The 25379-nt window shown below is 38.9% G+C and overlaps 1 protein-coding gene across 1 annotated transcript in view; it reads right to left on the bottom strand.

Annotated features, from left to right (window-relative positions):
• The window catches only part of LOC103668882 (ATP-binding cassette sub-family A member 3-like), a 160587-nt gene that overhangs the window by 42389 nt on the left and 92819 nt on the right, over window positions 1-25379 (bottom strand). Inside the window, exons 15-20 of the mRNA XM_008697189.2 lie at window positions 18464-18635; window positions 17420-17714; window positions 13217-13463; window positions 12872-13076; window positions 11463-11682; window positions 731-895 (exon numbers count right to left, since the gene is read on the bottom strand). Of these exons, the coding sequence (XP_008695411.2) occupies window positions 731-895; window positions 11463-11682; window positions 12872-13076; window positions 13217-13463; window positions 17420-17714; window positions 18464-18635 (1304 nt within the window). The remainder of the gene's footprint in view (window positions 1-730; window positions 896-11462; window positions 11683-12871; window positions 13077-13216; window positions 13464-17419; window positions 17715-18463; window positions 18636-25379) is intronic.

Genomic DNA, 25379 nt, shown 5'->3' on the forward strand with positions numbered 1-25379 from the left:
GCTGTGAAATGTACCTTTCTTTTTTTTTATTTTAATGTTTTTTTATTATATTATGTTAGTCACCATACAGTACATCCCTGGTTTCTGATGTAAAGTTCGATGATTCATTAGTTGCGTATAACACCCAATGCACCATGCAATACGTGCCCTCCTTACTACTCATCACCAGTCTATCCCATTCCCCCACCCCCCTCCCCTCTGAAGCCCTCAGTTTGTTTCTCATAGTCCATAGTCTCTCATGCTTCATTCCCCCTTCTGATTATCACCCCTTTCTTTATCCCTTGTGAATGTACCTTTCTTTACTTGTGTGACACTTAAAGCTTAGTGGCCCAGAGAACTCACCTAATGTTCAGTTTAGTAAGAAGTTCCATTTCCTCATTTATAAAACTGAGATAATAATGGCTTACTTGTAGGGTGTTGTGAGGGCTTAAAATAATATATATAAAGCTATTTTCACATATTATGTGAGTTACTAGCAGTAACTCATTCTAAATCTGGTGGTGACTTCATGAAATTTATCTTAGATTTTATTTTGAGGCTTCCCTTTTCCCCCATGGTCTGTGAAAATAATTTTGGTACAGAAAAACATTGGTACAGAAAAGCACTCAAAACAGCAAGCCTATCTCCACTGGAGGTAGGACAGGTTTATCTTCCACAATATAATGTTAAATATGAAAACTTGGAAAGGAATAGATTGTTTTTAAGGACCTACAGAGCCCGAGATACTCACATGTTTTATTGCACTTTGCAGGTACACTTGCAAGTTGCCTGGCACACAGCTTTTTCACCTCATAGTCATCAAAGAATTTGCTGATACACATCGCAAAGTTGTAACTAGGAAGCATGACTAAGATTCTATCTATGAGGGTTCTGATGTAGTGAGGAAAAGCAAGGCCTATGATTAAAAAGATGATCCATTAGCTTCAATTATAAGAAAATAATGAACTTCCCATAACAACAAATTTCCCCCAAATTCATCTGGTAAACCAGAGAATTACCAATCTAACAGATTATCCTTGAGAAAACACTAGTTATTAAGTCACTAAACTTCTTCACCTTGGTAGCTTGTGGCTTGGATTTGGCAATTACAGAGTTCAAGAGGAGACTTTTGCTAATGGATCCTAGGATCTGTTTTCTTCCCCCTTTATGTGCAGTCTGCTATTAAAATCCCTACCTCTTGGCTCTAGGTCTTTCTACTCTTCTCTGTTCCCCACACAGGCTACAAAATGGGAAATCATGGGATTCTGAATTCCACTTTATTGTTGGCCTCTGCATTCTGAAATTTCTTACTAGATGAATGAGGTATTTGAAATGTTTAAACAATTTTTAATCCCCAATGTTTATAGCAACATTATCAACAATAGCCAAATTATGGAAAGAGCTCAAATGTCCATCGGCTGATGGATGGATAAAGAAGATGTGGTAATATTCCATATATACATTCCATATATATGTATGTAGTAATATGGATTACTACCACAAAAAGAATGAAATCTTACCATTTGCAACAACTTGGATGGAGTTACAGAGTATTATGCTAAGTGAAATAAGTCAGAAAAAAATACCATGTGATTTTACTTGTGTGGAATTTAAGAAACTAAACAGATTAACATAAGGGGAAAAAAAGAGAGGCGAACCATAAAACAGACTCAACTATATAGAACAAATTGAGGGTTGCTGGACGGGAGGTGGGCAAGGGGGATGGGCCAAATGGGTGATAGGTATTAAGGAGGGCACTGGGTGTTGTATGAAAGTAATGAATCACTAAATTCTACACCTGAAACAAAAGGATAGAAATGCTTGCCAAAAAAACCCCCCAAAACAAAAAACAAAACAAAAAAACCCAACCCTCTCCCCCCCAAAAACCCAACAATTTTTAATCCAATGCATATTGTTGTTTTAAGAGGGAGGGCAATTCACAATTTTCATTCCTTCATCCTTCCAAACATGGAAGTCTACACTGAATTTCTCATTGCAAAATCCAATAGCCTCTCTGTCACATTTCCTCTATTATTCCTTTCAAACCAATACTCCACTCTTCTCCATTGAATTATCTATCCTGGAAAGATTATCTGTGTAAACTAAGTTAAGGGACTTCTTTGCTCCCTGGCTTCTGGTTGGTCTAGACCCATGGGAAACCCTAGCTAGGAAGAGTGATATTTCACTACTATGCTCACATTGTGAAAAACTCTCAAGCTGTGCACTAATGGTCTCTGCATTTTACTTTATGCAAGTTATGCTTCAGTAAAAGGTTAAAATAAATAATCTTGAAGAGCTCTGTGTTGATTGTCTTCTGTAGGGTGAAGATGATGGTAAGGTATGTTGCAATGGAATTTGGTTCCTTGATATCAGTGGGAATAATGGGATCCTAGAAAGGAGAAGCCAGGTGGCAGAACTTAACTATTAGAAACAAGATAGGAAACATTACTGCAACAAACAACAAGGATAAAATGGTAATCAGATTTTTTTTTTTGAACTACGGGAATGGAATTGATTTTTTAAACTCTATCTCTTGAAGACAAATTTTATTATTTTTAAAAGATTTTATTTTTAGGGGAGGCAAGATGGCAGAATTGTCAGGGACCTCATTTCATCTGGTACATTGAACTTAGCGAGATAACTATCAAACCATTCTGAACACCCATGAATTCAGCCTGAGATGTAAGAAAATATATCTGGAACTCTACAAGTAGAAAAGTGATTGCTTTTTGCAAGGTAGGAGGTGTGGATACATGAATCTGAGGGGCGATATTGGAAGATAAACAGAGCAGGGAGGGAGTCTCCATAAGCTGGCTACCAGAGAGCGATAGAGCACCAAAGGCCAAAATCAGGACCCTTACAAATCTGCTCCAGGGAGAGACATCCCTGCCTGAAAGGGGCTCAGGAGATAAAAAGGGCAGAATCCTAGGTGGGTCCATATGGCCTCAGGATTCCAGGAGTCATAGAACTAAATGGGGAGCCTGAGCCAGGAGAGGGCACAAGCAGTGGAGTGGGGAAACTGGTTATGGTCAGTGAGCCCAGGAGGGCACTCTCAGCTTTGGTCACCATAAACCATGAGCCGGGTCAATTGGGTGACCACTCTCTGCCTGAGCACCCTGAAAAGGACTGGAATGTGCGGACCACCTGCCATCCCATGGGAGGGGCAAACAGGTGCACCCACTACTGGGTAATAGCTCTCAGGGCGGCAGCCACAGAAAGGACAGCAGGGCGCCACTCAGCCATCCCCTGGGAGCGGTGGAGCAGGTATGTGCAGGAGTCCACAACCACTGTCAGCCCCAGGGCACACAAAGGGCAAGAACATGGTTCCCTCAGACTGCTGTGGGCATGAACTGCAAGAGTCTGAGGAGTTTGACACACACAAAAGTGAAGCCTATTTGTCCCTGAGGGTTTACTAAAGAGGGGGGACCACGAACTTTCAGCTTTGGGCTGGAGATTGGGGCATGGCCATTTTAATTCTGATCCTTTAAAGAGGCGCAGAAAGCCTTCATGGAACAAAAGCCACACAGAGGATAGCTGACACTGAGCCCAGCCCCCTGGGAAGGGGTAGTGCAACTCCACTCAGGCAAAGACACCTGAGAAGGAGCACAGCAGGCCCCTCCCCAAGAAAACCAATGGGAAGAACAGTTGCACAACTAGTTTACGGATCCCACAAGACTGTAAAACTCCAGTGCTAGGGGAAAATAGTATACAGAACTCAAAAGTTTTTTTCTCATGATTCATTTATATTTCAGTCTAAAATTTTCCATTTCTTTTTTTTCTTTTTCCCATTTCAACTAGTTTCCTATTTTATCAACTCTTTGTTTTTAAGTCGTCTTTCTTTCTTTCTTTCAAGATTTTTATTTATTTATTTGACACAGAGAGAGACAGCAAGAGAGGGAACACAAGCAGGTGGAGTGGGGGAGGGAGAAGCAGGCTTCCCACCGAGCAGGGAGACCGATGGGGGGCTTGATCCTGGGACCCTGGGATCATGACCTGAGCCAAAGGCAGACGCTTAATGACTGAGCCACCCAGGTGCCCCTTTAAGGCTCTTTTCTTTTTCTTTCTTTCTTTTCTTTTCTTTTAAGATTTTATTTATTCATTTGACACAGAGAGAGATAGCCAGCGAGAGAGGGAACACAAGCAGGGGGAGTGGGAGAGGAAGAAGCAGGCTCCCAGTGGAGGAGCCTGATGTGGGGCCCGATCCCAGAACACCAGGATCACGCCCTGAGCCGAAGGCAGACGCTTAATGACTGAGCCACCCAGGCGCCCCTTAAGTCGCTTTTCAACTTTCATTTTTTACATCTACATTTTATAGATATATGCTTCATTTTTGGCCTTTTTTTCCCTCTATTCAATTTTATTTTTGTATAAGTTTTGCTTTCCCTGCAATTTTGGGATTTAGTGTCACCTAACACACTGATCAAAATTCACTCAGGAACAAGTGGATCACCCTGCTTTGTCCACCCTGTGAGATTGTATTCTATCTCCTCTCCCCTCCCCCCCTTTTTCTTGTTTTGTTTTGTTTTCTTCTCTGTTTTGGTTTCTGACCACTTTGGATTTGTCTAGTGTGTATTTTGCTTGGGTCGTGGTTGATATTTTTGATTCTGGTCACTTGCTAACCCATTCTTCTCTGGGCAAAATGATTAGAAGGAGGAATTCACAAAAAAAGAAATAACCAAAGGTAATGTTCTCTGCCAAAAATCTAATCGTTATGGATGTAAGTAAAATGTCAGAGATGAAATTCAGGATAACAATTATAAAGTTAGTAGCTGGGCTTGAAAAAAGCATAAAAGACAGTAGAGAATCTCTTAGTGCAGAAATGAGATCTAATCAGGCCGAACTTAAAAATGCTATAACTGGGATGCAGTCTAAATTGGTTGCTCTAACAGCTAGAGTGAATGAGGCAGAAGAGAAAGTGATCTAGAAGACAGGCTGATGGAAAGGAAGGACATCGAGGAAAAGAGAGAAAAACAACTAATAGCCCATAAACAAAGGATTTGAGAAATTAATGAAATGTACTAATGTCAGAATTATTGGGGGGCAGAAGGTATATTTCAGCAAATCATAGCTGAGAACTTCCCTAATCTGGGGAAGGAAACAGGCATTCATGTCCAAGAAGTAGAGAGGACCCCTCCCAAAATCAATAAAAATAGATCAACACCCTGACATATAATAGTGAAGCTTGCAAATTTTAAAGAAAAAGAGAATCCTGAGAGCAGACCAACACAAGAGGCACCTTATCTACAGAGGGAGAAACATCAGACTAACATCAGACCTATCCACAGAAACCTGGAAAGCCAGAAAGGGCTGGCATGATATATATTCAGGGTACTAAATGAGAAGAAAATGCAGCCAAGAATACTTTATCCAGCAAGGCTGTCATTCAGAATGGAAGAAGAGATAAAGAGCTTCCAGGATAGACAGAAACTGAAAGAATATGTGACCACCAAGCCAGCCCTGCAAGAAATATTAAGGGGAATCCTGTAAGTGAAGAGGAAGCCCAAGAGTAACACAGACCAGAAAGAAACAATCTACAGAGACAAGGACTTTACAGGCAATACAATGGCATTAAATTCATATCTTTCAATAATTACTCTGAATGTGAGTGGACTAAATGCTCCAATCAAAAGACTCCTGGTGTCAGATTGGATAAAAAAGCAAGACCCATCGATATGCTGTCTGCAAGAGACTCATTTTAGACCTTAAGACACTTCCAGACTGACAGTGAGGGCATGGAGAACCATTTACCACACTAATGGACTTCAAAAGAAAGCTAGGGTAGCAATCCTCATATCAGACAAATTATATTTTAAACCAAAGACTGTAATAAGAGATGAAGAGGGGCACTATATCACACTTAAAGGGTGTATCCAACAAGAAGATCTAACAACAGTAAATATTTATGCCCCCAACATGGGAGCAGCCAATTATATAAACCAATTAATAACCAAAGTAAAGAAACACATTGATAATAATACATTAATAGTAGGAGACTTCAACACTCCACTCACAGCAATGGACAGATCATCTAAGTAGAAGATCAACAAGGAAACAAGGGCTTTGAATGACACACTGGACCAGACCGACTTCACAGATATATACAGAACACTCCATCCTAAAACAACAGAATACTCATTATTTATGAGTGCATGTGGAACTTTCTCCAGAATAGATCACATACCAGTCACAAATCAGGTTTTAACTGATACCAAAAGAATGGGATTATTACCTGAATATTTTCAGACCACAATGCTTTGAAACTGGAACTCAATCACAAGAGGAAATTTGGAAATAACTCAAATACATGGAGGCTATCCTACTAAAGAATGAATGGGTCAACCAGGGAATTAAAGAATTTAAACAATTCATGGAAACTAATGAGGATGAAAACACGTCTGTTCAAAACCTTTTGGATACAGCAAAGGTGATCCTAAGAGAGAAATATATTGCAATACAAACCTCTCAAAAACTTAGAAAAATCCCGAATACACAAGCTAAACTTACACCTAAAGGGGCTGGAGAAAAAGCAAGTAAGACCTAAACCAAGTGGGAGAAGAGAAATGATAATGATAAGAGCAGAAATCAATGAAGAAAACCCAGAAGAACAGAACAGATAAATGAAACTAGAAGCTGGTTCTTTGAAAGAATTAATAAGATTGGTAAACCTCTAGCCAGACTTATCCAAAAGAAAAGAGAAAGGACCCAAATTAATAAAATCATGAATGAAAGGGGAGAGATCATGACCAACACCAAGGAAATGCAGACAATTCTAAGAACATATAATGAGCAACTATATGCCAGTAAATTAGGCAATCTGGAAGAAATGGATACATTTCTGGAAACTTACAAACTACCAAAACTGAAACAGGAAGAAACAGAAAATCTGAACAGACTAATAACCAGCAAGGAAATTGACTTAGTAATCAAAAACCTCCCAAAAAACACAAGTCTAGGGCCAGATGGCTTCCCAGGGGGATTTCTACCAAACATTTAAAGAAGAAATAATACCTATTCGACTGAAGCTGTTTCAAAAAATAGAAATGGAAGGAAAACTTCCAAACTCATTTTATGAGGCTAGCATTACTTTGATCTCAAAACCAGACAAAGACCCCATCAAAAAAGAGAATTACAGACCAATATCCCTGATGAAGATGGATGTCAAAACTCTCACCAAGATACTAACCAATAGGATCCAACACTACATTAAAAGGATAATTTTTTAAAACGTTAAAAAATAAAAAGATTATTCACCACAACCAAGTGGCATTTATTTCTGGGATGCAAGAGTGGTACAACATTCGCAAATCAATCAACATGATATAGCACATTAATAAAAGAAAAGACAAGAACCATATGATCCTCTCAACAGATGCAGAAAAAGCATTTGACAAAATACAGCATCCTTTCTTGATTAAAACTCTTCAAAGTGTAGGGATAGAGGGAACATACCCCAATATCATAAAAGCCATCTATGAAAAGCCCACAGTGAATAACATTCTCAATGGGAAAAAACTGAGGGATTTTTCCCTTAATGTTGGAACACAATGGGAATGTCCACTCTCACCACTGCTGTTCCACATAGTACTAGAAGTCCTAGCCTCAGCTACCAGACAACAAAAAGAAATAAAAGGCATTCAAATTTGCAAAGGGGAAGTCAAACTCTCACTCTTCGCAGATGACCCGATACTCCATGTGGAAAACCATAAAGACTCCACTCAAAAATTGGTAGAACTCATACAGCAATTCAGCAAGGTGGCAGGATACAAAATCAGTGCACAGAAATCAGCTGTACTTCTATACACTAACAATGTGTCTGAAGAAAGAGAAATGAAGGAATTAATTCTATTTACAATAGCACCAAAACCCATGATACCTAGGAATAAACCTAACCAAAGAGGTAGAGGATCTGTACTCTAGAAACTACAGAACACTTATGAAAGAAATGGAGGAAGACACAAGAAGATGGAAAAACATTCCATGCTCATGGATTGGAAGAATAAACTTTGTGAAAATGTCTATGCTGCCCAGAGCAATCTACACTTTCAATGCCATCCCTATCAAAATACCATTGACATTTTTCACAGAGCTGGAACAAAGAATCCTAAAATTTGTATGGAACCAGAAAAGACCCTGAGTTGCCAAGGGAATGTTGAAAAAGAAAAACAAAGCTGGGGACATCACGTTGCCTAACTTCATGCTACATTACAAAGCTGAAACTAATGATGTACTGTATTTTGGCTCATTGAATTTAAATTTAAAAAATTAAAAAATTAAAAAAATAAAAGATTTTATTTTATTATTTAAGGGGGCGAGAGAGGGAGAGAAAGAGAGAGAGAAGCACAAGTGTGAACACGAGCTAGGGGAGGGGCAGAGGGAAAGCCAACTCTCGGCTGAGCTGGGAGCCTGACGCGGGGCTCAATCCCAGGACTCTGGGATCATGATCTGAACTGAAGGCAGATGCTTAACCAAATGAGCCACCCAGGCACCCCAACAAATTTTATTTTAATCCAAGAAGTAAACTAACAGGTCCATGAAACCACACTTGAAGAGAAGAGTCTTCATAATTAGATACTGGAATTCAGAAAACCCATAGTATCTAGGTTTCAGATAAAGCAAAATCAAGTTTGCTGCTTTAGTGTGCCCCAGGTGGAAGGAAACACTGATTCTTCTGGATTAAGATAATACACTATGTCCAGACAATATAAAGTCTCAGAAATGAATATAATAATGAAGATTAATATTACTAACTCCACTCTTACCTTCTGTTAGGAGAATCTGAGGAATTTATAGTCTGGATGCTTATAGGAAAGAAGATTCACTGAGGAAGAAGGGATGGAAAACCTGCTATGTAGAAATGACCTTCAGTTCCACCTGGTATCAGGGAAAATAAGTCAATATTGGTACAGTAGTCCAAAGGTTTAAGTTACTGGTAGAGGAAAAATTTAGAAAGGAAATACACGCAAGACAGAATGGGTAACAGATAAATAGGGCAGACCACTGGTAGAATCTACAGGTAGTATAAAAGTGATTGACAATAGTATCATTTCAGGGAATGAGCATGATGCATAACTCCTACTTGACTTTTAGCCTACTATTCAGGGGTTCACGCCTTCCCCACATGGCATAATACTACTCTCTTTGGAGAGGTATGCAAAAGAATAAAAAAGCTCTTTCTTTCTTTTTTTTTGATATCAAACACAACCTATTTATTAAAGAATTAGGTTATTTTTGTATTATAACATCCAAAATTACCAAAAATAATAAAATATTTAATTTCTTAATCAACAGTGAGTTCAAGTAATAGTTGGCATGAAGTATAAAAAAAAGCAAATATTTCTATTAGAGTAATTAGCTAAATACATTTTAGAAATTAACAACAAATTTAATCACTGTGGTAAGTAGACCATAGGGAATTTTTTCCTGGGATAATTATTGTTTCAATTTTTATTTGCTTTTATCTCAGGATTTATTCTACAGAGTGACTTACTTTGACAAAGAGCTAGCATTATATTTAATAAGTTTGATAATGGAAAAAATAAGGCTTCTATTTTCCACATAATATTAGTACTTAAGGGAAACTGTTCAGCTTTTTCATCAAGATCTACTGAAGGCATTACCTGAGTTCCGGTAATTACCCGAGAACTTGTTCTTAGCTACAACGTTGTGGTAAGCTGTGCATTTTAAAATTAATATTTATCATTCTTAATGTCTACTTAATTAACATGGTCCAAATACTTGTTTTACTCATGAAATATTTTGCCCTGTGAAAAAGATAGTGCATTATTATGCCAATTAATTTTTTATATTCATCAAATGTTATTTTAAGCTTTGAAAGTATTAACATAGGCAAATTCATAAACCAGGTTACTGTTACTTCTATTCATTTTTTTATATAATAATATATTTTTTTTATTTTATTATGTTAGTCACCAAACAGTACATCCCTGGTTTTTGATGTAAAGTTCCATGATTCATTAGTTGCGTATAACACCCAGTGCACCATGCAATACGTGCCCTCCTTACTACCCATCACCGGCCTATCCCATTTCCCCACCCCCGCCCCTCTGAAGCCCTCAGTTTGTTTCTATGAGTCCATAGTCTCTCATGCTTCATTCCCCCTTCTGATTACCCCCCTTTCTTTATCCCTTTCTTCTCCTACTGATCTTCTTACTTTTTATGTTCCATAGATGAGTGAAACCATATGATAATTATCTTTCTCTGCTTGACTTATTTCGCTTAGCATTATCTCCTCCAGTGCCGCTCATGTTGCAGCAAATGTTGAGAAATCGTTCTTTTTGATAGCTGAGTAATATTCCATTGTATATATGGACCACATCTTCTTAATCCAGTCATCTGTTGAAGGGCATCTCGGCTCCTTCCACAATTTGGCTATTGTGGACAATGCTGCTATGAACATTGGGGTGCATATGGCCTTTCTCTTCACTACGTCTGTATCTTTGGGGTAAATACCCAGTAGTGCAATTGCTGGATCATAGGATAGCTCGATTTTTAACTTCTTAAGGGACCTCCACACTGTTTTCCAGAGTGGCTGTACCAACTTGCATTCCCAGCAACAATGTAGGAGGGATCCCCTTTCTCCACATCCTCTCCAAGAGTTGTTGTTTCTTGCCTTGTCAATAAAAAAGCTATTTCTGGTTCACACACTAAACTTCATTTTGTGGAAGGCCAAGGCATAAAGTTAGGGAATGAGTCTGGAAGCCTCTTTTGATGGGGTTCTGCCACTTAAGACAGGGTTGAATGGATGAATTCAGTCCAAAATTCATGTTCACAAGAAATTAAAAAGGGAATGTTCTAAAAACAAACAAGTCTTATTTGTAATAATCACCAGCAGAGTCTTCCCTTCTTTAAATTTCATAATCAGAGAAGGAAGATGGAGAAAACCTACTCCTGGAATCCTGCCGAAACCAGGCCTGAAAGGAATAAATTGCTTTAATGATGACTACATTTGTTACATATTTTATTATTTCCTTCTGAAGAAAATTCTCCTTAGGAGGTTCAAGATTATGTGCTTCATTAAATTAAGGAAGAGTCATACCAGAACACCTTCCTCTCTCCAGTCTCCCCACCTTGCTCCAAAGTGCTAAAGATGGTAAAAACCGAAGAACCATGTCTCAAGGTGGAGGTGTGTGGGGGTGAATCTGCACACTCGTAATCTTTTACTCTTCTAACTCTTTCTTTCATGAGGCTAGAATGATAGTGAGTCTAGATTCTTTAAAGGACTTAAATTCTCTCTTTTTCTTTCTTCCTTTCTCTTCCCTATTTCCTCTAGCCCTCCTACTCTCATTCAAACTCTATCTCTCACATACCCACTTGATAAATATTTGCTGATTTCCAAAGAGCACAGGTTTTTAGATTCCTGGAAAGTTAAGTGCTTAGCAATTAATATTTTTATCCTTGAGCTCTTTCATCCTCATTTATTTAATGAATTTCCTGGAGAAAGGGAAAATGTGTGAAGTCCTTACCATAGTGTTGTCTTATGACATAAATGGTGATACTGAATATAGTTGAAAAGTAGTTAAAGAGGGTGAGCTTGATGTAGGCAGCAGTACTACTAGAAAACAGGAAGCTTCCAAGATACATGAGGGGTACAGCAGACCAACCATACAGCATAAGGATCATCATTGTGTCCAGAAAGTTGTAATTTGCAACAAATGCATCCACTCCACAGTATTTGAACACTCCCTGAGACACAGAGTGCAGAGGTAAGTGCAAGGTGAAGGACACAGTGCGATAAGAAGTCAAGCCAGAAAACTTAGAAAACAGCAAGCCCTGCCTTCATTAGAAGATAGAACTATTCATTACTTCGATAACTTTACCCATTAAAAAAGAAAAGCCTTATCTTATGAGCCTGAAGTAAACTACTTCTTCCCTAGTACCTCTTGTACAGAAACTTCACCTTTTTTTTTTAAAGATTTTCTTTATTTATTTGAGAGACAGAGAGAGAGAGAGAGAGTGCACACGAGCGAGGGTGGGGGTGTGGAGGGACAAAGGAAGAGGGAGAAGCAGGCTCTCCACTGAGCAGGGAGCCAGAGCCAGGGCTCCATCCCAGGACCTGGGGATCACAACCTGAGGTGAAGGCAGATGCTTAACTGGCCCAGGCACCCCAGAACTTTACCTCTTTTATCCATGTGCTCACCCCTTGAAACTATCTAGCTTTACCTCTCCCTCACCCTCAAATATGCATCCAAAACAAAAAAAGTTGCAAAGTTCACAAATGAGCAAAATCATTGCATTAAAAGATGTTATACCATCCTTGCTTGCTCTTTTTGGCACACCCTCAGTGCCTAAAATTGGGTGTCTGAGTAAAAACTAGTTCTGTATGGTGACTAACATAATACAATAAAAAAACATTAAAAAAAACCCTAGTTCTGTTTTGCAGACCCAACCAGCTTGGATCTGGTGTACAAAAGTGGTGGTATGGGAGTGGGGTGTGTGTGTGTTCTGGTGGTGAATAGTAACAGGAAGTCTGACTTAAGACACAATTCTAAACTGTGTGCTGATGTCCAATTTTACCAGAGGGCTCAGCACTGGGAATCAGTCATCAGTGACTTATCTATATGAGTAGTGAGGGACAAGTGACAAATGATAGCCCATATTTCTTTAGAATAGTTCTTGGGACAAGGCATAATGCTGAGCAATTGCATGGGAAGACCAAGAGAGAACTTTCAAAGAAATATGTTTTCTCCAATTGAAAAAATATGAATGAGAACATTTCCATAATGAAGTTTCCACAATATATTCTCTGGCATAATAAGCCAAAGTAGTTTCAAATTTCTTTACAAGTTTTATTTTAGGGTACAAATTATTGAATAGGAATTTCCTGTGGTTGACAAATGACAATAAGCCTTCATGCAACATCAGTAACACTCACCAGTAGTAAGCAGCAGAGAATGGAGAAGTAGATGAGATCCCACAGAAGAGCAGCGAGCCAGTAAGTAAGTACAGAGACCCCACTCACAAACTGGATGTGCTTTGCCCTAGTAGTTCTCTCAGTCACTGTCTGAAGGCAAAAGCTACCGACCACAACAGCCATGCCAAAAGCCAAATTTATTACTATTTGTAGTCCACTTACAGGCCTACAGAGGATGAAATAAATGAAAGAAATTATGAAATATAAGTAGAAAATGATGATTTAATAGCTATTTTTAAATGCATATGGCCAGATAGCAAGGGATATATTAAGGATCAATTCCAGTAAAAGGAAAATCATACATACATTATGTTAAGACCATAAAGAGGGAGAGGTTGAGGCTGGTTGGAGACTTTGATAGAAGCATTGGGGCCAGAAAGTAACATAAAAAGAATGTTGTCTAACACTGCCAGTGATACTGCAGCTGAATGGTATGCCTCATTATTGAACAAAATAGTAAATACTGTTTTGTTTTCCTCAACCTCAATGGAAAGTGCAGTAATGGAGAAGTCACGAAATTCTTTGTTTTCGATTATATGTTTTGTTATGTCACCTAGGATAAAGAAAGAAATTGATCAGTGAGTCAACATGTAATAAATCACCTACTACTTAAGTTGGAGAGGAAAGAAAAATATTTTTCCTTTTATCTCTTCCCTTTCCAGCTTCCCACAGTGTCTATTTCAAATCTTTGTTTATCCTCAAGAATTCCACTCCATCACTAATTCCTACAATAATCTCACCACGTAGTCTATAACTTGAAAAAACAGCAAATTACTAAGAATGTCTTGCTCTATTCTTGTCTAAAACAAACATGATTTATTCTTTTCTCAAAGTTATTTTGGTTATTGTAGGTCATTTGCATTTTCATACACATTTTAGAACTGACTTGCCATTTCTGCAAAAAGTCTTCTGGTATTTTGATAATAATTGCATTGAAGCAGGTGCTTATCAATGCCATATGATGGTCCAGTTTAATTGACATGACAGCCTTGAGGCTGTGAAGTGAAAGAACATAGTTGATCTGAAGTGTAATGAATAACCCAGTCATATGGTACATCATACAAATGGCTAACAGACACACAAAAAAATGTTCAAAATCATTAGCCATCAGGGAAATTCAAATCAAAACCACATTGAGATACCACCTTACGCCAGTTAGAATGGTAAAAATTGACAAGGCAGGAAACCACAAATGTTGGAGAGGATGTGGAGAAAGGGGATCCCTCCTACATTGTTGCTGGGAATGCAAGTCGGTACAGCCACATTGGAAAACAGTGTGGAGGTCCCTTAAAAAGTTAAAAAAAATAAAAAAAAAATTAAAAAGTTAAAAAAAAAGTTAAAAACACCCAGCCATTGCACTACTGGGTGTTTACCCCAAAGATACAGACGTAGTGAAGAGAAGGGCCATATGCACCCCAATGTTCATAGCAACATTGTCCACAACAGCCAAATTGTGGAAGGAGCCGAGATGCCCTTCAACAGATGACTGGATTAAGAAGCTGTGGTCCATATATACAATGGAATATTACTCAGCCATCAAAAAGAACAATTTCTCAACATTTGCTGCAACATGGACGGCACTGGAGGAGATAATGCTAAGCGAAATAAGTCAAGCAGAGAAAGACAATTATCATATGGTTTCACTCATTTATGGAACATAAGAAGCAGGAAGATTGGTAGAAGAAAGGGAAGAAGGAAGGGGTGGTAAAAAGAAGGGGGAACGAACCATGAGAGACTATGGACTCTGGGAAACAAACTGAGGGCTTTAGAGGGGAGGGGATGGGGGTTAGGGATAGGCTAGTGATGGGTATTAAGGAGGGCACGTATTGCATGGTGCACTGGGTGTTATACACAAGTAATGAATCATGGAACTTTACATCAAAAACTTGAGATGCACTGTATGGTGAATAAAAAATATTTATAATAAAAAAAGAAAAAAATGCCTAGAACCAGTAAAGTTTTCCATCTTTGCTAAAGGAATCTGTGTATAAAGGCACACTTCAAATTTAAGGCAGTTTACAAGTCAGCCTCAACTTGTACTTACTTGACCAGGTCTCAATATCCACTAGAGGTTTCTGACTGGAGTCTTCTTTCCTAGGTCATTTTTGGTCATATACACATACATACTTTCTGAGCCTTCTATATCCTCAGGAATATAAGAACATTTCAAAGTTCATTTTCGTTATCTAGCTCTCCAGGTATTCCTTCAATATTAATTTTTGGCCAGACTCTTGTTTGGCTCAACTGAAATCACAGCCTTAGCCAACTGTGATGATGTTACCAGAAGACTGCTGCTGTTTTTATTAATGCCCTGCAGATAGGGCTTTTTCCAAAAATGCTGAGCCCTGATTCAAATCCAACAGGAACAATCCCTTGGGAATGGAGTCTTTCAGGGACTTGTTATTTTAGTTAAATTGACAGTGCTCTAGAGATGGGCTTTTAACACAGCTCTAAATAGATCAGTTCTTTCAATCAACTTCAATGCCTTTTCATGGCTATCATTTCACTGAGCTGAGGGGGGAGAGTGATAGGAATAGTTCTAAGTTAAAATGCCACAGACCTTACTCTTTTTATAGAGGTTTGGTAGTTTTGTTTTGTTTTGCTTTTTTGGACTAGACACCTTTTAAATTGTTCTGTGCTCTTGGTTAATTTCCAGTGTTCTTAATTGGCTGATTTATAAAACTGTTTTTCAAGTATCCTTGTTGCTTTTGTGAGAGAAGTTCATTCCATCATACCAAAAAATTCAAATTTTCCATTCACTGGGTTTTAGGGTAATTTGCTACAAAGGAATAGATAACAAGCTACATAAAAGGGTTGCTTTTATCATTAAGAAAGATAAAGCAGAGAAAGTGTTTAGTATGGTTTTTACCAAAGGTAAGCACTGAACAAATTAAGCATAACTATTTATACTACTTTCTAAAAATTAGTTCTGAGGAGTAAATCTATTAAGTCTCTGCCACTTGTTTTTAAAAGACAAACATAGTTTTTTTGACAGCCAAGGAAACAGTCAAAAAAACTAAGAGGCAGCCCACGGAATGGGAGAAGATATTTGCAAATGACGCTACAGATAAAAGACTGGTATTCAAGACCTACAAAGAACTTCTCAAACTCAATACATGAGAAACAAATAATCAAATAAAAAAATGGGCAGAAGATATGAACAGAACTTTTCCAAAGAAGACACACAAATGGCTAACAGGCACATGAAAAAATGTTCAAAATCATTAGCCATCAGGGAAATTCAAATAAAAACCACACTAAGCTACCACCTTGCACCAGTTAGAATGGCAAAAATTGACAAGGCAGGAAACAACAAATATTGGAGAGGATGTGGAGAAAGGGGATCCCTCTTAGACTGTTGGTGGGAATGCAAGTTGGTAGAACCACTTTGGAAATCAGTGTGGAGGTCCCTTAAAAAGTAAAAAATTGAGCTACCCTATGATGCAGCAATTGCACTACTGGGTATTTACCCCAAAGATACAGACGTAGTGAAGAAAGGGCCACATGCACCCCAATGTTCATAGCAGCATTGTCCACAATAGCTAAATTGTGGAAGGAGCCGAGATGCCCTTCAACAGATGACTGGATTAAGAAGATGTGGTCCATATATACAATGGAATATTACTCAGCCATCAGAAAGAACGATTACCCAACATTTGCAGCAACATGGACAGGACTGGAGGAGCTTATGCTAAGTGAAATAAGAGAATTATCATATGGTTTCACTCATTTATGGAACATAAGAAATAGGAAGATCGGTAGGAGAAGGAAGGGAAGAATGAAGGGGGGTTAAACAGAAGGGGGAATGAACCATGAAAGACTGTGGACTCTGGGAAACAAACTGAGGGCTTCAGAGGGGAGGGTGGTGGGGGATTGGGATAGGCTGGTGATGGGTATTAAGGAGGGCACATATTGTATGGTGCACTGGGTGTTATACGCAAATAATGAATCATGGAACATTACATCAAAAACTAAGGATATACTGTATGGTGACTAACATAACATAATTTAAAAAATATTATTAAATAAAAAAAATAAAAGATGAACATAGAATGAAAGGCAAATTTCAGATCTTGGAATCTTCTGTCACTTGTCTTTAAGAGATGAACATAGTAGACTGAAGGGCAAACTTCAGATCTTGGAATCAACATTTCACTTTGAGAGCTTAGAGAAATATTTCTGTATCTTGATCAGAATAAAAATTCTGTGTTAAATTTCACAGCGATGTAGTATTTTGGCTCTTTAACTCATCCTTTCAAAGATGATGCAATTAGCTGAGAGACAACCTACAGCCAAATGTCTCCATTAGTTGTTAACTTTTGTCACCAGTTGTCTTGAAGTATACTCTTTTGTTTTTTTGTCTCTGATTTAGCTGCCTTTAAGATACTGGTAATTAGTAGGAAAAGAAAGAAATGGGTAGCTAAATAGCATAGTTAAGCCCCTTCTTTGTAAGTAATACAAATGGGTCTTCATAAAGCGGCAGTCTCTTTTTTTTCCTATGGGTCTTACCTTGCACTTCCCGAAGTTCTTGATTCTTACGTTTCAGAAAAATCTCAAGATTATTTATGAAATTCAGAGCCAAATCAGAATTCCCTGAAACTGAATAAGGCACAATTGTTCGACCATACTGACTCAAGTCCATTTCTCTCATGGGCAGGTCATACTGTGAGTATATAGTTCTTAAGAGATACGTAGTGAAAACCAAAATTACTGATATCTGTAGCAACATCAACTTCCAATTGCGCCAAGTGAATAGTGCCCTCTTTATAAACATGGAATGAAACTGCTGGCAGTAAAGTGCAAACTAAAAAGAGGAGAGAAACATAGCATTACGATGGGTGGTGACCCAAGGAGGAAATTCATAGTGAAACCCATTAATATAAATGCTCCAAATTTTTATCACACTAAATATACACACATAATACAAATATATCCTTGAGCCCAAGAAAAAATATCATAACATTCTATTTGTGTAAGGTATTAAGGTGAAAGATTAATATCTAGTTTCTGATCTAACTACATTGAAAATCTTAAGATTATTTTATTCACTAATATACTTGTCATTCTGATGAGAAAAACAAAATTATATATATTTCTTTTATTTAAACCATGATCTATTTATCAACTTTAAAGGGAAACATCCCCATAAAATTTGTATATAACTATTATGCTTTGTTAAGTTTTGATATACAAACTCTGGTTCATCATGAGAAAATACCCCTAATCTGGTCAATCAATATCTTCTGATTATAACAGCAATAATTTCCGGTCTTGTCTTAGAACTGAACAAAGGGGAAATTTATAAGAAAACAAATGAGAACTTTTCAAAGTGATTCTGAGAATTAATGGTGAAAGTAGCAGCTGTGATCTTTATCCAGAACTCACTTCTCCTGCATCAGGAAATTAATGGGGTTGTAACACACACTGGTCCATATCTGGCTGGATCTTCTATGTCTAAACTCCAAACATCTTTTAAGTTCAAATATTAAACAAGTGCACGTATTATACCCAAGCCAGACATACTAGGTTTACATTCTTAGTGAATTTGCTCACCCCAGTGTTAAATTTAATAGTAGCAATTTCATTCAATCTAGAAAAAACAGCTCTCTCATGATATCTGGGCATATTCTTATTCCACTTCATGTCTTGTCTTATTTTTTCGCCCTTCAAGGGAGGAGAGTGGGTATCCTGAATATCCATTTGGGGATCTGCCAGGTTATTGACCCTACAAACACACAAACAACAAAAAGCACAAAACATTTCATTTTGACTAAAGCCTCAATCTATTTTATTTAGGGAAAATCAAACAAGGTTCCAAATTTGGAAGACTCCTTGATCTTTCTCACTGATCGTAAGGTGTATTGTATAAAGACAACACGATAATAGTGGCTCCTAATAAATCAGAGGGTTGCTGACAATCCACAGCGAAGTTTATACCATTCTGAGAAAACATGAGAAAAAAAGTTACAATATATTGTATGTTTCATAAGCTGAACTTAAAACCTCTAGTCAAAGATAATAACTCTACTTTGGGGGGTTAAATGTTCTTTGTTTTGTAAAATGATGGGGACATTTAAATAACAGAGGTTTTTTTTTTTTTTTTTTAAGTCCTTACATTTTCTACTATTGCCTATGTATAAAACTGGCTCTTTGTGTGTGGATACTTGAAAGAGGTGAAGAGATATACAGGAGTAATTATAATCTAAGGAGAAAAATTCTAAGAAGAAAAATGGAAGAAACAGTATGTCACAGTATATTGAGAGACGGGAAAGTTTAATTACATTGGTCAAAGGGGTAAAACCCTTAGTAGAAAATATATGATTTGAAAAGTGTACTTTTTCTTTTCTTTCCTATTTTTAAAGATTTTTATTTATTTATTTGTGTGTATGAGAGAGAGAGAGAGAGAGAGCAAGCATGAGCAGAGGGAGGGGCAGGAGGAGAAGCAGGCTCCCTGGGATCATGACCTGAGCTGAAGGCAGACACTTAACCAACTGAGCCACCCAGGTGCCCCAGGTGTATTTTTTCTAAACCACAGAATTATCAAAATCTTTTTAATACCTTCCTGTTAGCATTTGTATGAAAAAGAACATTAATAAATTCTGAACTACACAATCAAAAGCAATGTGTAGATTGTTAAGACTTCTGTACCTTAAAAAAACCATACATTAAATACATATTCAAAAACCTGCTTTAAGATATTCTTTAAGATATTCTTGTAGCATGTTTTTTGTTTGATACTAAAAGTCTGAGGACTATTTTGATTTTAAAATATAATCATTAAATATTTTTCTCTTTAATCTTTCTCAAGTTTTTTTTTTGTCTTCATATTTTATTTATTGGTAATAAATTTCCATTAGGAAAACATCAGAGAATATAAATAAGCTCAAGGCAAAATATTCCCACTACCTAGAGACAGTACTGATATTTTCCACATACCTTTATAAAAAGGCACAAACATACATACAGTCTCTTAAAAGTGGCAAATGGATTATATTTAGACCATTTGTTTTCTTTTTATCTTCTTATTTTCCAGGTTTCCCCCCCAACTTTTTGAAGTATGATTGACAAATAAAAATTATATGTTTTAAGGTATAGAACATGTTTTGATATATGTATATATTATAAAATGATTACCATAATCAAGCAAATTAACATATCCATCACTATACATACTTACTTTTTTGTGGTAAGAACACTTGAGATTTACTCTCTCATCAAATTTCAGATTTACAATGTATTATTAAATACAGTCATCACACAGTACTTGTGGTGACCAGCAGGTCTCCAAAACCAACTCATATCTGAAAGTTTGTACCCTTCAACCAACATTTCTCACTTTCCCCACCTCCCTGCACCTAGTAACCACCATTCTATTCTTTCTTACTATGAGTTCAACTTTTTTAAGACACCACATAAAAGTGAGATCACGCAGTTTTCATTTTTCTCTGTCTGGATTATTTCACTTAGCATAATGTCCTCCAGAGAGCTCAGAAATACACACTTATCTGGTTAATTAACCTACAATAAAGGAGGCAAGAATATACAATATATTCTGTCTTTTCAATAAATGGTGTTGAGAAGACCCAACAGCTACATACAAAAGAATGCAACTGGCCCACTTTCTTATACCATACACAAAAATAAACTCAAAATGGATTAAATACCTAAATTTGAGACCTGAAACCATAAAATTCCTAAAATAAAACAGGCAGTCATCACTTGGACATTGGCCTTAGCAACATATATGTGGATATATCTCTTGAGGACAGGAAAACAAAAGCAAAAATAAGTTATTGGGACTAAACCAAAATAAAAAGCTTCTGCTCAGCAAAGGAAGCCATCAACACAACAAGAAGGCAACCTAGTGAATGGAAGGAGATATTTGCAAATGACAAATCTAATAAGTGTTTAATATTAAAAATACAGAAAGAACTTACATAACACAACATGTGCACACACACATGCGCACACACACATGCACACACACACACAATCAGATTAAAAAATAAACAGATGATAGAAGAGACAAGATGGCAGAGGAGTAGGAGACCCTGTTGCAAATGGTCCCCTGAATTTAGCTGGATATCTACCAAACCATTCTGAACACCCAGAAAATGATATCTACAAGCAGAAAAACACTACCTGTCTCAAGGTAGGAAAGGCTGAGTCATGAATCTGCGGGGAGATATTGGAAGATAATCAGAAGGGGGAGAGAGCCTGCATAAGCTGGCACCTGAAAAGTGATATAACACTGGAGTGCAAAGCGTCCTGTGCTGGGAACAGGCAAAAACTCACAGAGTGGTAGTGGCAGGGAAAGGGCTTTAGAGCAGCCCCCCAATAAGATCCAGGACATGTGGGTCCGTGCACGTGAGCCCCCATGAGCCCACAGCCACTCGCGGTTTAGAAGCACCAAGGACAGGGACACACACTGGTCCCGGGGTTAGTGTTGTGGCCGTGCACCGCGGGTGGCTGTGGTTTTCAGAGGCGCATACAGAAATGGAGACTGTGCTCTGGAGGGCTTAGTGAAGAGAAGAGACTAGGATTTCTCTGCTCTGGGACAGAGGTCTGGGTGCAGCCATTTTTGCTTTGACCCTCAAAACAGGCACAGAAAGTCGCCAGAGAACAAAACCTCAAAAAAAACCAGTTTCCGCAGAGCTTAGCCCCCTAACAGGGGGCAGGGCAACTCTGCCCAAGCAGGGTTGCCTGAGAAAGTGTAGCAGGACCCTCCCCCAGAAGACCAGCTGGAAGACCAAGAGAACAACAACCCCAAGGGTCCGCATAAAACTGTAAAATCCCAACACCAAGGGAAAGTAGTATATTGAGCTCCTGTCGTTTCCTCACTGCTTGTTTAGTTTTCAGATACAACTCTCTTTTCCTTTTTATTCTTTCTCTTACGCTTCTTCTATGTTTTTTCTTTTTACCTTTTTCTCATTTCAACCAGATGTTTAACATATCATATTTCATAGTAGCTTTTCAACTTGTACTTTTTCACACCTATATATATTTTTTATAGATATATGCTTCCATGTAGTCCTTTTTTCCCTATTCAATATTACCTTTTTATATATACAAGTTTTACTTTCCCTGTAATTTTGGGAAGTAGTGTCCTCTCATAAACAGAACAAAATACACCCAGGAACAACTGAAACACCCTACTTTGTCCATGCGGAGAGATTATAGCCCCCTTCCCCTCACCCCCCTTTTATTTTTATTTATTTATTTTTAAATATTTTATTTATTTATTTTTAAAGATTTTATTTATTTATTTGACACAGAGAGAGAGAGAGAGCCAGCAAGAGAGGGAACACAGGCAGGGGGAGTGGGAGAGGAAGAAGCAGGCTCCCATCAGAGGAGCCTGATGTGGGGCTCGATCCCAGAACGCTGGGATCATGCTCTGAGCTGAAGGCAGACGCTTAACGACTGAGCCACCCAGGCGCCCCCCCACCCCCCTTTTAAAAAATTTTTAATTTTTTTCTAAATTTTTTAAATTTTATAAATTTTATTCTTGTGTTTCATTTTGGCTTTATGTTTTCAGCAGTGGCTTCTGACTGCTCTGGATTTTCCCAAGTGCATCTTGCTTGGGTCGTGGTTTATATTTTGGACTCAGTACATTCCCTCAAGCATCCCTCAACAGAATGACTAGGAGGAGGAACTCCAAACAAAGGAAAGAAGCAGAGACTGTGGCCTCTGCCACAGACCTAATGGATATGAACATAAGCAAGATGTCAGAGATAGACTTCAGGGTAGCAATTATTAAGTCAATAGCTAGGCTTGAGAAAATCATTAGCAACAATATAGAATCTCTGAGGGTAGAAATGAGATCTAATCAGGCTGAACTTAAAAATGCTATGAATGAGATGCAGTCCAAACTGGATACTCTAACAGCCAGGGAAAATGAGGCAGAAGAATGAATTAGTGATCTAGAAGATAAGGTGATAGAAAGGAAAGAAGCTGAGGAGGATAGGGATAAACAGCTAGAAGCCCATGAGATCAGACTTAGAGAGATTAATGACACCACGAAATGTTCCAATGTCAGAATTATTGGGATCCCTGAGGGGTGGAGAGAGAGAGAGAGAGAGAGAGTACTAAAAGGCATATTTGAGCAAATCATAGCTAGGAACATCCCTAATCTGGGGAAGGAAACAAGCATTCATGTCTAAGAGGCAGAGAGGAACCCTCCCAAGATCAATGAGAACAGACCAATGCCCTGGCATATAACAAATCTTAGAACCAAGGAAGCCAACCTGAGAGCACTAGGGGAAAAATATTTCTTACCTACGGAGGGAGGAACATTAGAATAATGTCACACCTATCCACAGAGACCTGGCAAGACAGAAAGGGCTGGCAAGACATATTCAGGGTACTAAATGAGAAGAACATGCAGCCAAGGATACTTTATCCAGGAGGGCTGTCATTCAGCATGGATGGAGAGACAAACAGCTTCCAGGACCAGTAGAAATTGAAAGAATATATGACAACCAAGTCACCCCTGTAAGAAATTTTAAGGGGGATTCTATAAAGAAGAAAGACTCCAAGAGTAACACAGACTAGAAATTAATAGAGACAATCTATAGAACAGGGACTTCACAGGCAATATGGTGGCACCAAATTCATATCTTTCAATAGTTACCCTCAATGTGAATGGCCTAAATGCTCCCATGAAATGACACAGGGTTGGAGATGGGTAAAAAGATAGGACTCATCCATATGCTGTCTACAAGAGACTCATTTTGAATCTAAAGACATCTCCAGATTGAAAGCAAAGAGATCGAGAACAATTTATTTTGCCAAAAGACCTCAAAAGAAAGCTGGGGCAGCAATTCTCATATTAGACAAATTAGATTTTAAACCAAAGACTGTAGTAAGAGATGTAGGGGGGGAGGAGTTAAGATGGCAGAGGAGTAGGGGACCCCTTTTTCAGCCAGTCCCCTGAGTCAAGTTGGATAGGTACCAGACCATTGTGAGCATCCACGGAATCAGCATGACAGGCAGGAAGATACACCTGGATCTCTACAAATGAACATCTCCAGCGATGAGTATTGAGTTACGAAGTGGGGAGCCGTGAAACCGCACACAGGTATCGGAAGATAAATGGAAGGGGGAGGGAGCCACCGCGTTTGGGCGCCGGGAAGCGGTAGCCACGTGCACGGGGGAGGGGGCGACTCGAGGACCGGCACCCGCGAGAGAGCAAACTGAGACCGTGAGCCAGGGAACGCGCATGACCAGACTGAAATGGAGCTCCGGTGTACTCACTGGAACCACACTGAGACCAGGAGCTCTGGGATCGTGTGGGGGTGGAGGCGGCTGGCGGCTGGCGGTGTTAGAAACACCAAAACAGAGATGCGCCGGCCCTGGAAGTGAGGGCTGGGACGCCGGGTGTGGGCCCACATCCCGGGACGCTGCAGGGTTGAGCAGCACCAACAGAAACAGAGTTAAAGTGGCCAGAACATCAGCGGAGAACAGTCCGCGATCCCTCTGTTCTGAGACAGAGGCTGAGATTCGGCTACTGCTGCTCTGACTCTCAGAAAAGGCACAGCAAACCACCAGGGAAAGCCGCCAGAGAACAAAAGCCTGGAAATACGGGCTCACAGTATGCCCACCCCATCCCCCCTCGCAGAGGACACGGAGACTCTACCCAAACAGGATTGCCTGAGTATTGGTGCGGCAGGCCCCTCCCCCAGAAGGCAGGCTGAAAAATCAAGAAGCCCATATCCCTAAGGTCCCTATAAAACAAGGGCGCACAGCCTGGGTCCGGTCAATAATTTGGGCTCTGGACAACCCTGCAACCTCTCCTCATCAGAATGACGAGAAGGAGAAATCCCCCCCAGCAAAGAAAAGACAATGAGTCTGTGGCCTCTGCCTCAGAACTAATGGATATGGATATGACCAAATTATCAGATGTGGAATTCAGAGTAACAATGGTAAAGATGATGTGTAGACTTGAAAAAAGTATTAACAAAAATCTTAATGAGAATATACAATCTCTAAGGGTGGAAATGAGAGCGAATCTGGCAGAAATTAAAAATTCTATGAGCCAAATGCAGTCAAAACTAGAGGCTCTGATGGCCAGGGTGAATGAGGCAGAAGAACGTATCAGCGAATTGGAGGATGGGTTAGTAGAAGAGAAAGCTAAAATAGAATCTGGACTCAAAAAAATCCACGCTTAGGAATGTAGGTTACGGGACATTACTGACTCAATGAAACATTCCAATGTCAGAATCATCGGCATTGGGGCTCCTGGGTGGCACAGCGGTAGAGCGTCTGCCTTCGGCTCGGGGCGTGGTCCCGGCGTTCTGGGATCAGGCCCCACATCAGGCTCTTCTGCTATGAGCCTGCTTCTTCCTCTCCCACTCCCCTTGCTTGTGTTCCCTCTCTCGCTGGCTGTCTCTATCTCTGTCAAATAAATAAATAAAATCTTTAAAAAAAAAAAAAAAGAATCATCGGCATTCCCGAGGGGGTGGAGAAAAAC

The sequence above is a fragment of the Ursus maritimus genome, unplaced genomic scaffold, assembly GCF_017311325.1.
Source record: "Ursus maritimus isolate PB19 unplaced genomic scaffold, ASM1731132v1 scaffold_2, whole genome shotgun sequence".
Taxonomy (NCBI): domain Eukaryota; kingdom Metazoa; phylum Chordata; class Mammalia; order Carnivora; family Ursidae; genus Ursus; species Ursus maritimus.